The 15,876-nt window shown below is 29.7% G+C and overlaps 1 protein-coding gene across 1 annotated transcript; it reads right to left on the bottom strand.

Annotated features, from left to right (window-relative positions):
- Window positions 1-1,114: 1,114 nt before the first annotated feature.
- On the bottom strand, window positions 1,115-10,302 carry LOC114720833 (disease resistance protein RPP4-like). Its single transcript, XM_028906553.1, has 3 exons — window positions 10,077-10,302; window positions 9,667-9,984; window positions 1,115-1,244 (listed from the first exon to the last, which is right to left on the bottom strand). Exons 1-3 carry the CDS (start codon window positions 10,205-10,207, stop codon window positions 1,115-1,117), a joined length of 579 nt encoding a protein of 192 aa, XP_028762386.1. The 5' UTR covers window positions 10,208-10,302.
- Window positions 10,303-15,876: the final 5,574 nt, after the last annotated feature.

The following is a 15,876-nucleotide window of genomic DNA, read 5'->3' as shown; positions in this document are numbered from 1 at the left end:
TTTTATTCATTGACTTCGTCTAGTTGAATGATAATGGGAGAGTGGAAAATTTAATAAGTTTGATTTTTTTATGAAAATGAAGTAGGGTTGAAAGATTTTAATAAAATTTTCTTATTTCTTACTTTTATAACTTCTCTCTATTAATGGAGGTACAATGATGCCTATCATTTTTTGACAATGACAAGGTAATAGCTTTTTTTAAAAAAAATAAAAATAAAATTTTCAGTTAGTCTCAATATTTAACTTGAAGTTCCTTAATTTTATTTGTTTGCATGTTGAAAATTTTTTAACTTAGACTCGACCATTAAAAAAAAAAATCCTTTCTTTAAGTATGACTAAAATTGTTTGGGGCATGCATGCATTTATGTTAGGTGTGATTTATTAACTAACTTTGAAATAGTTATTAAGTTTTGGAAATGTGGTACAAGTAGCACTAAGAGTAGCAGTTAATTGACAAAAATTCCTGTTCACATTGATTTTATTTACACGATTGATCAATCTTTGCAAGCTCGAGACGCAGGTAATAACGACAATCTTTTCACTAAATTATTGAATTTATCCTAGTTACATATAGACTTAATCAAAAAAAGTATAACATATATGCTTAGTCCTTTAAATCTACATCAAATTTTAGTTTAATCTCAAATCTAAGATGTTAAAATTAAGAAACTAAAGGTAAACTTTAAAAACTTAAGAAATTAAAATGAAATTTGATGTAAACTTAAAGTATCAAGCATGTAAAAAAGAGGGGGAAAATAATCACTTGCTATTAACATATGCATCTTAAATAAGATTTATCTAAGTCACTGCATCATCCCACATAATGGAATTGCTATTCAGAATGAACGTAATGGATAACTATGTCTCAGTTGGACAGATTGCTCATGGAAATATATGCTGTCCATGAAAGATAAATGCATTAAGAACATAACAGATTTGAAACTAAAACCTTCTGTAAACTACCAATCCTCACCACTACACTAAATTTTTGCCTTTTAAGGAGAAAAATAAAATTCCTCAATGAACAATATAATGTTGGTTAAATGAGTACAAATATATTATGACAAGTTATTACACAACACTTGATGTCATTATCTGTTTTCCTAGCGCATGATTATATTGTCCCAATAGATAATCTCTGTGACTTTAACCCGAACAAATCTCCAAAAAGTTTAGAAACCATAAGTGGAAGATTCCTAGACTCAGGAGCCATGAAGTTTACGACATTTTCAGGAACATTATACCTTCAATGCCACATTACACAATATAAACAGCAAATTAGTCAAAAATCTCTTTTCAGTTCTGGAGAATTTAGCAATATATATGTATATACACATGACAAAAGTAATGGAACGAAACAAGGAAATGCCATCTTCATCAACTAACCTTATCTTGTGACTTTTTGAGGCCCGACGATCGACATATTTCCTTTTCTTTGGCTGCGTCTTCTTCAAAGCATAAAGTGCTTTCTTTGTATGATTCACAATAGTGGAAAATAAGAACATGACTTCTGCTTGCATGGCATAAGGTTAACACTATGATTTCTAGGAAGGCAGCTCATGCTAATTCTAGGCTCAAAAAATTTGATCAAAACTATTTAGATGGAAAAATAATAATAAATCACTACTGTGACAACCGTTCTTTTAAAATCCATTTTAATAAAAATGTTCAATCTATTCGAACGATTAACCATGATAGAAAAGAAGAAACCTTAAAATTTTAAAATCGCTATCATGGTTAAAAGAAATAAACTTATATTACGAGCCACATCAATCGTTCACTTGGGCCTTGGACTTTCAAAGTCCAGAAATATCATTCAACCATTAGCCCAAACCAAACTTACACTTTCAAACACACGAACTAATAAAACATTTTAATACAAGTCATAGAGCCCATTAGTCAAAAGTTAACACTATCAAATGAGTGTAATACGCCAAGTCTTAAATATCTCTGGCCTTCCAATGACCTCTCATATCAGATAGTAGTAATTAAAAGTATTAGTTTACAGCATTAGAGTATATGGGCCCTATGTGGCAATATATAACAAGTCAGCACATAGAACAAAAGCAGGGAGGCTATACAAGCTATAACAGCACACTATGCCTCCGGAGCCTTCCCTGATGGGCCACCACCTGAACTATCGCCTGAAAATGTTAAACCACGGGGTGAGACAAACGCCTCAGTAACCAACTTTCCAACTCATCATATATACTAACATGTGCTCGTGAGGTGTCAAGTGGGATAATTATTAAACCTCAATATCTATATACCAATGAAAATACAAATATGTATACTCAAATAATCTCAATCATCCAAACCCTCATTACGGGGGCTAACACACAAGCCACATAAGTCTATCCCTCACTATAAGGGATCAAACCGACCTATAGGCCTATCCCACACTTTGGGGGACGATTAAGTATTCACAAAGGTTCATCCCTTATTATAGGCCTATCCCACACTTTGGGAGACGAATAAAAAGCCACAAAGGTCTATCCCTTACTCTAGAGACGAAGGAATAAGCCAACCAATGTGCACCAATGGTGGCCTTACCATGTGGTAGGATAGCGCTCAATCCAAAATCCAAATAACAACCAACCATTCACAATATAACAAAAATGTCTCAATCTTTTCCCAGTATAATCCATAAAATATAAATCATATATCTTTTCCAAACTTCTCAATCACAACTCCAAAAATCCTACAAGACAATTTTCATAGCTCAAAAGATATAATTTATCTACTCGAGTTTCAAATAACAAATCATTATACCAAAATAGCAAAATACTCACAAACAACATATTAGCACATATAACAAGTGGAAAGTGGTTACCTCTCACCAAAGCAATACTAAGGATTACCACAAGGTCAATCCTTTGCTCACCCAATAATTAATCTACATAATTAATATAACCACATATTAATTACACTTCTTTATATTAGTTAAATTTCTAATTTAATTAAATTTTTATTCTAAATTCTCGCAACTCTCATAACCCAAAAATTATTAAGTATTTTAGAAACAACTTAAAATTTCTAACAACCCAAATTATTTATTTACCACCTCCAAATTATTTACCTTAATAAAAAGGATTTTCCACAATTTCTAAATATAAAATTATTATGTTCTAAATTCTAAAAACTCTCATTTTCAGTTTAAACCTCAAAATCAAACTCTTAAAAATTTAATAACACTTTAAATATTTATAACTAAATAATATAATCAAAACTTTAATGGTATAACTACTATATATATATTTCCATAAATAATAAACTTTTTAGCTACAATAATTATTTTAAAACCTCCAGTCACCCAATAAATAAAACTAAACCGATTAAAATCTTAATAATATGCCAAACAATCCAAATAAATTACTTAACTTGAATTTAATCGGTAAAAATATGGTATATCTCATAAATGACAGATTTTTAACTAAATAAATTAATTTAAATACTAAAACTAACAAATAGAGAAATCTAAACCGGTTAAAATTAACAACTCATTCACTTCTAAATTTCTATAGTCATCTTTTGTCAAAACTCAATACTTAGATCATATATAAGTCTCAAAATTTTCTCTAATAACTACAGTAATAATGTAAATGGGAAGTTTAAAATATACAGGAAATATTTATAAAGAAAGTTTGATAAAAAAAAAGTAATTTTATGTACCTAAAATATCTGCAAAGCTTGCCCTCTTCTTCACCGGTATGCTCCTCCCGCTCTATCTCTCTTTCTCTCGTTCCTCACCCACTCTATCTCTCTTTCTTCCTTGCGTCTGATGCGAAATGAATTTGGGGGAGGGGGTATTTAACAACCTCAAACATTTATTGAGGGGGTTGAATTCTACCGCAACCCCCTCCAAATTTCTACCTCTCCCCTGTCAACTTTCCACCAAATTCGATGGAAAGTTGACTTATATATATATATATATTTTAATAAAATAATACTCCTTCCGTTTCTTATTATAAGAGACATTTGGTACTCATGGCATGTTCCTATATATAAGAGACACTTAAAAGTTGTCTCTACTTTTTATGGTGATTTTCTATTTTACCCATATTTATTGTCTCCAACTCACACTCTCTCTCCTTCCCACTTCTCTTTCTTTAATAAATTACCATTGTTCTCTCTCCTTATTAATGAGGATATTTTTGGAAAAAAAATTATACTTTTTACATATTAATTGTTCTTAACTAATTTTAACTGTTTTTTTTTATCAACGTAATTCGGTTATTCGTCTCTTATAATAAGGAACGGAGGGAGTATTATTTTATTATAATAATAAAAAATATATATTTTTACATAAATCCTAAAAATTAATTTAGGATATTACAACTACTAATTCTACAATTTTTCTAGGAACCTTTCATGCTAAATATCAAGTGTAATTCTTTCATAATTGCCAAATATACATTATAAGTTAAACAAAAGAGGATGTCCTTACCAATCTAATATTCCAACGACATCATCAGAACATCCTTGGGAGTACAACTCTCTTCCCCACTATCCCCTTTACCTCATCATTCTTTCGAAGTCTTTTATAACTACTTGGAGAGGACGCCAGAACATCCTCATTTTGTTGTTTTCAGCAGTAAATGCCTGTCAAATAATTATGTTTATGGTTATGACTTAGCTGTTAGCTTTAGGAAGTACTAGTGATGATATTGATTATCATTTAAATTTTTCGGGTCATAAAATTATCAGTCTCATTTATTTTTTTTTATTACATATTAATATTATGTTTTTATGACATATTAATTTTTCTGTTTTTTTAATATGTGATTCGTGTACGGAGGGCTCCCTCATAACTTAATAACATAAAAATTGTTAATCTTATTTTCGCTTCACAATAACTGCACCTGTTGTGTGTTACTCTCCATGTGATGTGAGTATAATAACTAGCGTGACAAACAATTTCCTTACTAAGCTCAACTTGTAAATGTTAAAATGTTATAATATTTAAATTGTAACTACATTAAAATAAAATATATTTGTTTGATCGGTCACCAGTCAATCATTCCAAGTTGATCAATGTGGTTAATTGGCATTGTGATCATTTACACTTTTTTTTTTCCAAAAAAAAAATCTATTTATACTTGGTTTTCTTGCTTGAGATATAATGATAATTTTCCCTTCACATTATATGACATTAAAGATATATATATTTTTTGAAGTGTGATTTATTGAGTGTTTCCTTACAACTTTAGAAAATACTCTAGCAATTATTAGTCTTACTAGTTCTTTTCACACTAAAAAAAAACATGCAATTAGCGACGTCACTAATTAGTCACAGATTAGTGACGGAATTTTCCGTTACTAATTCTGCTTACCACCTCACTCTGCTTGCCACGTGTGTCGCCACCACATAATTCCTTTTCAAAGTGACTTCTCTATGGACCGAACCTGGAACCTCCTTTGTGCACATGTGCAGCTTTAACAGTTGAAATGTAATGAACCTGTTGACTTATTATATAATATTCTTTTACACAAACAATTATATACACATATATATTATTAAAAACTTAAAAAAAATATGATAATTTTAATCATAACTATTTTAATGAAAAAATAATTTTTAAACACTTGTTTTACTACTTATGTTATAATGTTTTATTTTTTTAAAAATATTTTTAATATAATTTCAATTTCTAATGACACTAATTTTGAATTTTAAATCATAAATAATTTTTTCATAAATAAATTTTAAAATTTATATTTTAATTAACATTGATAAGATATCCGATTTAATTATATATGTATTGTATTACATTATATTATATTATCTATATATGTTTTATATATTTGATGAAAAATATTTATAATTAGTAAAAAAAATCTAGTTATTCAAAAAATAGCTACTATAATAAAATCTAATAAATTATTTTATATTAAAAATTAAATGATTTGAATAGATTATGATAAACAATATTCTCCTACTTCTATATGTATCCTGTCTGATTTATTTTCTTAAAATTCTTTATATATACCATTTGTTTTTGCATAGAAGACCAAAATCAATCCATATCATGGGTATTAATTATATCATGATTAAATTTTATTATTTAATGATTGAAATTCAAAATTCACTTCAATATTAGTTTGGTTTTGAATGTCTATCATTTATTATATCTTTCAATATATTGTACATATAAGAAAATTATTTCTTTCTTATATCAGTTTGTATAAGAAAGTTATTAATATTCTTATTATATTTTTAATTATTATTTTATAATTAAAAATATATTTAAATCATTATATTCTTAATTATGTTGTTATATAAATTGTTGTAAGATTATAATCTAAAATAATGAAATTTAAAATTAGTGACTAATTAGTGATAAAATTCGTGAGGAAAACTTTTGTGACAAACAACTTAGTGACGAAAATTTTCGACGGAAAAAATTTCTTCACTAAATATTTAGTGAAGGATTTTTTGATAGATTAGCGATGGAATTTAGCGGCGAACAAAAATTCCGTTGCTAATCCGTCACTAATATTAGTGACAGAAAATTTTCGACGGAAAAAATTTCATCACTAAATTTAGCGATAGAATTTTTGTCAATAATCTGTTGGAAATTAGCCATGAAATAATTTTTCATCGCTAATTCCATCAGTAATGAGCTGTTTTTTTATAACGTCAATAATTGTTCTATCATTCGTTACTTTTTGCAAGCGTACCCTGTATAACTTATTTATAAATAAGTGGAGAAATGATTTTCCATTACGAAGCAATTTCCTTGGGATTATTCATTATTTACCATACATAACGTATCCTCTAACTTGTACTTCAAAAACATGTATAGTCTGCTTGCATAAAATAAATTGTACTAAATTAAACTATAACATAATGTATTATCATAACTCATATTTTATTACAATAAATTGTTCACTTCATGAAACGTCATTATTTTTTTTTACAGCAAAAACCACATGTTTTTATTCATTAACTTTGTCTGGTTGAATGATAATGGGAGAGTGGAAATTTTAATAAGTTTGATTTTTTTATGAAAATGAAGTAGGGTTGAAAGATTTTAATCAAATTTTCTTATCTCTTACTTTTATAACTTCTCTATATTAATGGAAGCACAATGATAGCTATCATCAATATCATCAATATATATATATACACACACACACACACAAACTCTTCCTCCAAGCCACTCTCAAAATGGCTTTGTATTGGCTCCACACTTGAATCACTTTTCACAAGCCATCATAAATAATAGATCGCCTGTAGATAGGATTCTTGGGCTTTGTGCATTGTGGCTCAACTAAGTGGCTGCGTGCAACATTGTTTTATGGTGTGTTTGGATGAAATCAAACTGTGGTTTGGAAAAGTGATTCTGGAGAATAGATTCTGGGAAGAATAGATTTTATGAAAAGTGATTTTGAGAAGTGAGAGTGTTTGGATAGTTGTTATCAGAAGCACTTTTTATATATACAAATTACTAAAAAAAAGACATAAGTTAATATGATAATTACAGAAAAAATAGATTTTATGATATATTTTAATTTGAAGGAATAAAATTGTTAATAATATATTTTTTATTAACATAATTAATAATACATAAGATAATATAATTAATAAATAATTAATATGTATATATATTTATAAAATATAAGATTAAATATGTTTATAAAAAAATATGTTTATAAAAAAAATAATAAGATACATATCCTATAGGCTCTCACACTCTCCCTTTTTTCTCCAAAAGCAAAAAATTTTTGCTTTTTCCAAAATCATGGTTTGTGCAAATTGGGCGGGTGTTTGGGTGACTTATCACCCAAACCATGGTTTGGGGTGTCACCAAAACGGTGCCTTAATAGGCTTTGAAATGCAATCAAACAAAAGCCGTTGAAAATATTTCTCTTTCTTACTTTTAAGAAATATATAAAAAAATATATAAAATATAAAACTAGAAATCAGAGAAGAAAAAAATACTAATATTTGAGAAAGTCAATGTATGAAAATTTTTATAAATTTCATTTAAACCTGGAATCTTAGAAACTTTTTTTATTATCTACCATAATCTTATAAAATATTTATTTTAAAAATTTATTTTTCCCATGTTAAATAAATCACAAGAATTTTCATTAAATATATAAGTATTTTTTTTGTGCAATTTTTAATATAAAATTCAATTATAAAAGCGAGGTAATATGAAAGGTTGTGTTTCCGCATCCGAATAGGTCTTTCAGGATCAATGATTAATTGCTGTCTACAAATTTCTTGACCTATTTCTCTTACAAGATCATGCATCTCAATTCCACCAAATTGATTCATCAAAAAGAGAGATCTTTCTTTGAGAACACTTATCTTAATATATACAGAAAAGTCATAGAAGCTTCTTATAAAGTTTAAAGAAATCTTATAACTTATTTCACTCAATAAATGTGCCAAGTCAAAAAACACATTCTTTTGCTTCTCATCAAGACCATCAACACTCAATTTGAGCACCGTAAAAATATCCTTTTGTGGAGCTTGTTTTAGTTTTTCCAATGCATTTTCCCACTGCTATTTTGTTCTATTGTACATAAAGCAACCCAACACTACAAGAGTTAATGTGTTTCCTTGACAATAACCAACAAACAAATTTGATAACTCCAAATAACTTTTAAATGGATCATTTTGCTGAAATGCTTTCAAATTGAAGAGATTTAGAGTATGACAGAACTCTAATTTCTGAACATGATATGTTACAGATACAGAAGCATTCTTAAGAACTTGCATATCTCTTGATGTAACAACAATTTTACTTCCTTCTCCAAACCAATCATACAATTTGATTAAATCTCCAGCTGTTAATAAATTGTCCACATCATCAAGTATCAAAAGAATCTTTTTTCGTTAGAGCCTACGTTTCACAAAAGTGGATTTCATGTTATAGATGTGAAGACCCTCGTCTTTTAATAATTCTTCAAGGCATTCTTCCATTAATTTGTTCAACCCAATCCTTGCTAGTTGTTCTCTTACATTTCCAGCAAAGGAGGAAGCTTCAAATTGTGCTTTCAAATTGTGAAACACAACTTTGGCAAGTGTAGTCTTACCTATACCACCCATACCCCATATTCCCACAATCCGAGCATGTAACAAGAGTTCTTCAATTTTCTCAATTTGATGATTAATGCCCACAAGTCCTTTAAGATGACATGATGTCAATGCACAGTAGTTCAGTTTGCTCAAGATACCTTTGACAATTTTTTTAATGAGTTTGGTCTCTGACCTAGCACAAATTCATAATTCTTTTTTAGAAAAAAGCATGTTTAATAGACAGAAAAATCAAGTATAAATTAAAAATGCTAGGGCAATTTGGTAGACTTGTGAAATTAACATGGATGAGCAAATTTTAAAACACTGTCAGTTCATGAACAAAGCTCTATTTTTTGTTTTTTTTTCCATATGCACACACACACACACGCACTCACAAGGCACATGATCTACCTTAGAAGGTACCTGATATTCTTGGAATCCCATCTAGAGAGGTTTGCGGATTGGATCAAAGCATTTTTCCACTTCTATAATTTGTTTGGGTTGTCTTTAAATCTTTGCTTCAGTTTAGCAAATCCATCTCCAAATCTCCCACTTTGATTGTGAACATTTGATGGATCAATTTTGTATAAAATAGGCTCACAATCCTTCCAAATTTTTTCTTACATTCTAACATGTGAACAAGTTTATCTAGACACCCAGTTGAAGAAGCATAATCTGCAGAGAAAATAATGACAGGCATCTCTGATTCATCTATGGTCTTTAGAAGAACCGGCGAGATATCTTCTCCTTTGTGGAGTTTGTGATCCATAAAAGTTTGAATATTTGCTTTACAAAGTGCTTCATAGAGATAAGTTGCAAAATTGTGACGAGTATCTTCCCCTCTAAAGCTAAGAAATACATCATACTTGGTGGCAGGAGGAGCAGCAGCAATATGAGGAGGAAGAGGAGGAGGAGAAACCTTTGAAACTGAAACAGCATCACCTTTGAAACTACGGATACAGAAATGAGAAATGGATAATTAATTAGTTAATCGAGCAAGAAGATTAAGAATATGGGGTTTTCAGAGGCAGTAATTAATTACTTCTCTTTAACAGCAGCAGGATGGTTAACATGAAGTGATGAAGGAGAGATAAATCTGATAACTTTATTAGTTGCTATAGCCAATAAGATCAAGAAACCTTCTATGAGCGTTAAAGAAATGGTTAAATCCATGGGATAGATGCAAATTTCCTGCTTCAGTCTTCAAATTCAGCAATCAAATAGCATTACGATCAGCAACGAGATGAAAACAAAGGGGAGAGAAGAAGGAAATTAACTGGTTTCTTTATATATAAACTATATAAACCGCGTCTCTTGATAACAATTAAAGCTGTATTATTTGCATTGCCTAAGTCCATGATTAAAGAAAGACAAAGATACAAGTTGGTCATTTAAGTAAGCCATAAATTACTTTATTCGAGATAATAATGTAAGGACTTATTCTACGGTCAAGAAGGAGATCATGTGGAATCAATCTGAAAGACTTAAAACTCAATTGCCAATGCTGATGAGTGAGATCGGTATTAATAATCTTTATTTGGACTACATGAGTTGGTCGATAAAGAAAGGGCAAACACGTGTGAATATTTGTATAACCTACAAACAAGGTTACACTGTAATAGGTAAATAAATTACTTTAAATGTCACCAATAATTGTGTAGGTTCGCTATGGCATGTGTGCCTTGGTCGCAGTTTATATATGCTGAAGTTATATAGATATTTCGTAGAAGAAGATAGTAGTATGAAACCTTGTTCTTGTATTACATACAGTCCTTGATATAAAAACTAATTTGATTTTTAATTTGATCCTAAATATAAGATCCCAATCCATTCTATCTCTCATATTTATCTATTTTTTTAAAAATAATTATTATACTAATTGCACATGTTAAAAGTTTCATCAAATGATATTTTTAGCTAATACATATGATTAGTCAGGGTATTTTAGAAAAGATAATACTTATTTATTACAAATAACTAATTTAGTTAATTTTCTTAATCTCTACAAATTAGTCAACTAGATCTTATATTAAAAACCGGAAGTAGTATTTTTTAAGAAATTTCCACGCTATAGTTAGCCGTTGTGGCTGACATGAAGTTTGAAAGGATTGCCCTCGTTTACCTTTCTAATCAAGTTGTCCTTTATATACAAAATTATTCTCAATAAAACGTGCCTTGATCATTTAAAAGGTGAAATGGCCGAGAAGGAGACTAAGGGTCCATTTAGATTGACGGTGAAAAAAGTAGCTTATTTCTAATTTGTGTTTTAGAAAAGCAAGATTGGGTAATAGTTGGATTGGGTAAGGTGAATTGTGTTTGGATTGGAATTTAAAAAAGTTAGTTTGTAAAAGTTAGATTAGATAAAAGGTTATTTGGATTATGATTAAATAAAAGTAAGTTTGTTTGTAAAATTACCAAAATAGGTATGAGTTTTAATAAATAATCAAACATGATAAAAAAATGAATTTACATAATACAATGAATTTAAATTAATTTAATATGAAGAAGTAAAATTTAATGAGTGAATTAAATTTTAAAACATTAGAAAAATCATAAAAATTTATTGTAAATATAAAGTGAAACATGATAAAAAAAAAAGTAAATTTACATAATACAATAAATTTAAATTAATTTAATATGAAGAAGTGAAATTTAATGAATGAATTAAATTTTAAAACATTAGAGAAATCATAAAAAATTATTGTGAATAAAAAGTCAAACATAATTTCAATGGATAAAAATTTTTTAAACTCCAATTCATTGTATTGTGACAAGATAAAATGAAATAATATTACATAATTACTTAACTAATAGGCTATGGATAATTGGGTCTTTAATTGTATCACGGACGCGATTCATTTGCGATGAAGACTGTGATGTTACATTTCAAGATGATGGTTGACCAGTTTTAGCTTGATCAAGTTTGCCTACTATATTACCATTTTCATCTTCTACGAAAAGGGTGCTGGAGCTTGAATGTTTTTTTATAAGGTTATGAATGGCCATTGTTGCATAAACTATCTACACTTTGTTTGGAACTCGTAACTATGCATATTTTGTAAGATCTGAAATCTATTCTTCTAAACACTAAATGTTCTTTCTATTGTGCACCTTAAATTGGAATGATAATAATTGAAGGCTTTGTTACTATTTTGGAATCCTACTTGTTGTTGGAAGTCTGGAAGGCGGTAGTGCTTAGATCTGTATAGACCTAGATATCCATTTGGTGTTGGATATCCCGCATCAACCAAGTAATATTTTCCTGATGATTCATGAAACAATTTGTGACATTGTGAAATTAATTAAAATATAAAATAATTAAAAATTAGCTTAATTGAAGCTTATAAATGTATACCTCAAGGTGGATGAGGGAAATTTAGAGATGAATTTGTAATAGCATTGTCAAATACACGAGCATCATGTGCAGATCCCCCCTTCCTGCCAACACAAAAGCGAAACATGTATCCCAATCACATACAGCCTTGACTTTTTGTGTTGGAATTCCCTTTCTGCCAATAAATTTGTCTCGTTTTGCAATAGGGACGACACATAGTATACTAATGCCATCAATTGCTTCGATTGCGTCTTTAAAAAATGGACAATAACGTGGATTATCCTCATTTTTTCTATGAATTTCACGAAATGTAGGATCTACAGGTCAAATAAGCTTCCTCGATAGATTAAGCCAAGCTTGCAGTATATTATGAAACTGTCCACTTACAGTTTCCTTTGAATGTTGAAATCATTCCTAAATCATCCTATTGCATTGTTCATATACAACCATGTTTAAAAACATTGCAACCATTTCTTTAATTCCTATGTACTTAGATTTGCGTAAATCATGTTCCTCCAATTTAGCACATAGGAGGTAGAAAACACATTTATCCACTCTAAACATTTCATGACATCAATCATCGTGACCCGCGAAAATGCCCTGCACCCATAAATTTCATGTCTGCTTACTAGTTTTGCAGGGCTGTTTAAACATGTACATTTGACAATAATAACCCACCAATGCACTTGTTGCTTCATATTGTGTTAATTCATTATTTATAATGTATAACCGTGTTGAATGGTCATCTATATTCCCTTCATTCCACCATGAATCATTATTCCAATTCGATAATGTATCTTCATTCCACAGTCAGTCATCATTTCAATTGGTTATTGTATACTGAACCCTATAACTGTGGTCAGAAGAAAATGTAAGCATTATAACTAGTAACTCGATATTTTTCATATTGTAAATAGATAAACCAAATATATAAATGACAAGTCAAAATTATCATAAATATATTACATACTCATTAACTAAGTTCCTACAACAGGCTATATCAATTTACATTAAAACAAAAATTAGTTCAAGTTAAAAAGTACAATAGCAACAGTAAAATTAGGAAGTCCTAAACTGCAGGTCCCTTCTATGTGTCTGGGTCTTATGCTGCCAATATCAACCACCTCAACAATTTGCATTTATTATTGATAAGTGCCATATAAGCTTGCCTAGCCTACATCAACTGCATAAGCATTTAAGCACATGCATAATATAGTTCATTGTCATCATTTAGCTCTTCAATGTCAGCTAGGTGTGCCAGAACCTTGTCAATTGAATGAGGATCATCGTTCAATATTGCTACTTACTGCTTAGAAGCAGCTGCTATAATGCTGAGGCTATCAGCAATTTTAGTAGAGGCAATAACTTTTTTTTTCTTGTTCACATCAGACGTCTCACCCCTCTTCCTCTTTCCGTAGCTTCCTGAACCACTTGGTCCACTACTCAAGAGGTTGTTCAAGTTACAACCGACCAAGTCATTTGTTAGCCCCGCACTAGCTGTTGGCCTAATGTCAAAATTTTCGTCTTCACTGTCCCTTGACCCTTCCTCTTGGTCCAGCATGACTCTACAAACATTCTCCTCGTCTTCTGTGTCAGTCCGCGGAGTAGGTACTGGCTGAGTCTGTGAGGTTAATGGTGCGTACATATAGCCTCTCGAAGCCATAACATCTTTGAATATTTTCATCAAGTCTGATGCAAACATTAACCTGTGATGCCTAATTAGGTAGAATCAAGCGATGTCTAAACTGATACTCGAAATTAAAACTCGCACAATGCAAATAGTTACCAATAATTTTTGTCGCCACCACTTATCGGAGCCAACACCCTATTTGTGGTTGCATTATAACCTATGCCAGTCTCTCCAGACATTAATGATTCCCACAACTTCCATTCTTTTCTCAATATGTCAAATCTATTCTTCAGTTGTTTCTTATCATAATTTTTCCCACTCCTTTCCTTAAATGTCTTTTCAATATTGTTCTAGCCAAATCTTGTAAATGATGTTTCTTGTCATTACTTTTTCAATATTTGCTCAGCACAAAAAATTTTAGTCGTGTAAGGATCCCATGTTGCTTTTTTTTTAATCATTATCCATTTTTTATGAAAAATAATAGAGATAAGACTAACTGAAGCAAGCAAAACACAAAAAATGTTCAAGTAAAAGCTATATTATGTAATAAATAAGTTTTACCCAAACAAAAATATGTTACTTGCATAGTCTGCTCACTTTAATTTTAGAATATAGGCTAATGGGCCAACCATATAGCAAACGGTGATTAATTCATTATTAACTTCCAAAGCCCAAGCAGAATTTATACACGAAGAAAGGTTTTATAGTTACCTGTATCGGTTTTTGCTTTATCATTTCTTTAATTTCTTTATGGATTAGCCCTTTTTTATATTAATCAATCATTAAAATAACGAACTTTTTTCAAGGGCATACTATGACTCTCTTAGATAGGTTTAGATTTATTATTTTTATTTTAGTATTTCGTAGTTAAAAAAGGTTGAGCCATTCTCATCATATGTATAATATATATATATATATATATATATACATCTTTTAAAATGTGCTGAATCGAATCAATATATAGTGGTGGAGTCAAATTAAATATAAGGGAATTTTTTTTCAGAAAAAATGATATAAGTATCTTTTATCGGCAGAAAAAATTAATCTTCCTTAGAATATAAGACCCTTTCTAATTAGATTTACTTCATACATACACGCTAGGGATATCAGATCACCTAATACTTCATAGATGAGAGTTTTATTATATATTTATGTCATCAAAATTAATAAATATTAATGCAAGAGGTTTAAGACAAGTTTCAAGAATGATATGAAAATAGGAAGAAAATTTTTTATGGACAAAAATACCCAAAATTGAACCCATAATTAAAGAGAGAAACTTTCTGGACTTTTAAATATGGCTCCATGTGTGAGTAAGCTTTGTCTCAAAAGAGATTGATTTTGCAGAATCAAAGGACTGAGCTGCTTCAAAAGCCATATAATTTTTTATCCATTGAAGGAGTTCACAAGTATGGAGGACCGAAATAATAAATCTAACCATCCCAGTTGAATCACAGACTAATTATATTACCCTAAATCTAATCATAAATTAATTTTACTACCCCACCCAAATAGTAATCACAAAACAAGAACCATTCTGTCTAAAAAAAATCAATCACAATAAAAAAAACAATCAATATAAAATAAACATCTCCAAAATGATCAGAGAATGGCGCCGACGACAATATGAAAACCTACAATAGAGTCATACAACACAGGATCTGCAGCAATCGAATGTCAACTTTCTATCCATATATATATATATATATATATATATCAATTTCTTCAACAGAAAGATAAATGCATTAATCCAGTGATTGAACTATGGGAGAAGATGATAAACAGAGTAATTTGGCGAAGCCATTCAAGCAACAAGCGTTCAATCGAGAAACAGAGTCTCAGTAAAACAGAAGGAAAAAAAATAGGAACAGATGGTGG

This window comes from Neltuma alba, unplaced genomic scaffold (genome assembly GCF_004799145.2).
Source record: "Neltuma alba isolate B1F8T4 unplaced genomic scaffold, ASM479914v2 tig00012000_pilon, whole genome shotgun sequence".
Taxonomy (NCBI): Eukaryota; Viridiplantae; Streptophyta; class Magnoliopsida; order Fabales; family Fabaceae; genus Neltuma; species Neltuma alba.
Note: the sequence above shows the minus strand (reverse complement) of the source record. Positions and strands in the feature narration are given on the sequence as shown.

Coding starts and splice junctions, on each gene's coding strand:
- LOC114720833 (XM_028906553.1), bottom strand. CDS start 10,207: ATGGATTTAACCATTTCTTTAACGCTCATAGAAGGTTTCTTGATCTTA. Junction 9,985..10,076: donor CCTGCTGCTGTTAAAGAGAA/GTAATTAATTAC, acceptor CTGTATCCGTAG/TTTCAAAGGTGATGCTGTTT. Junction 1,245..9,666: donor CTAGATAAACTTGTTCACAT/GTTAGAATGTAA, acceptor GTGGCATTGAAG/GTATAATGTTCCTGAAAATG.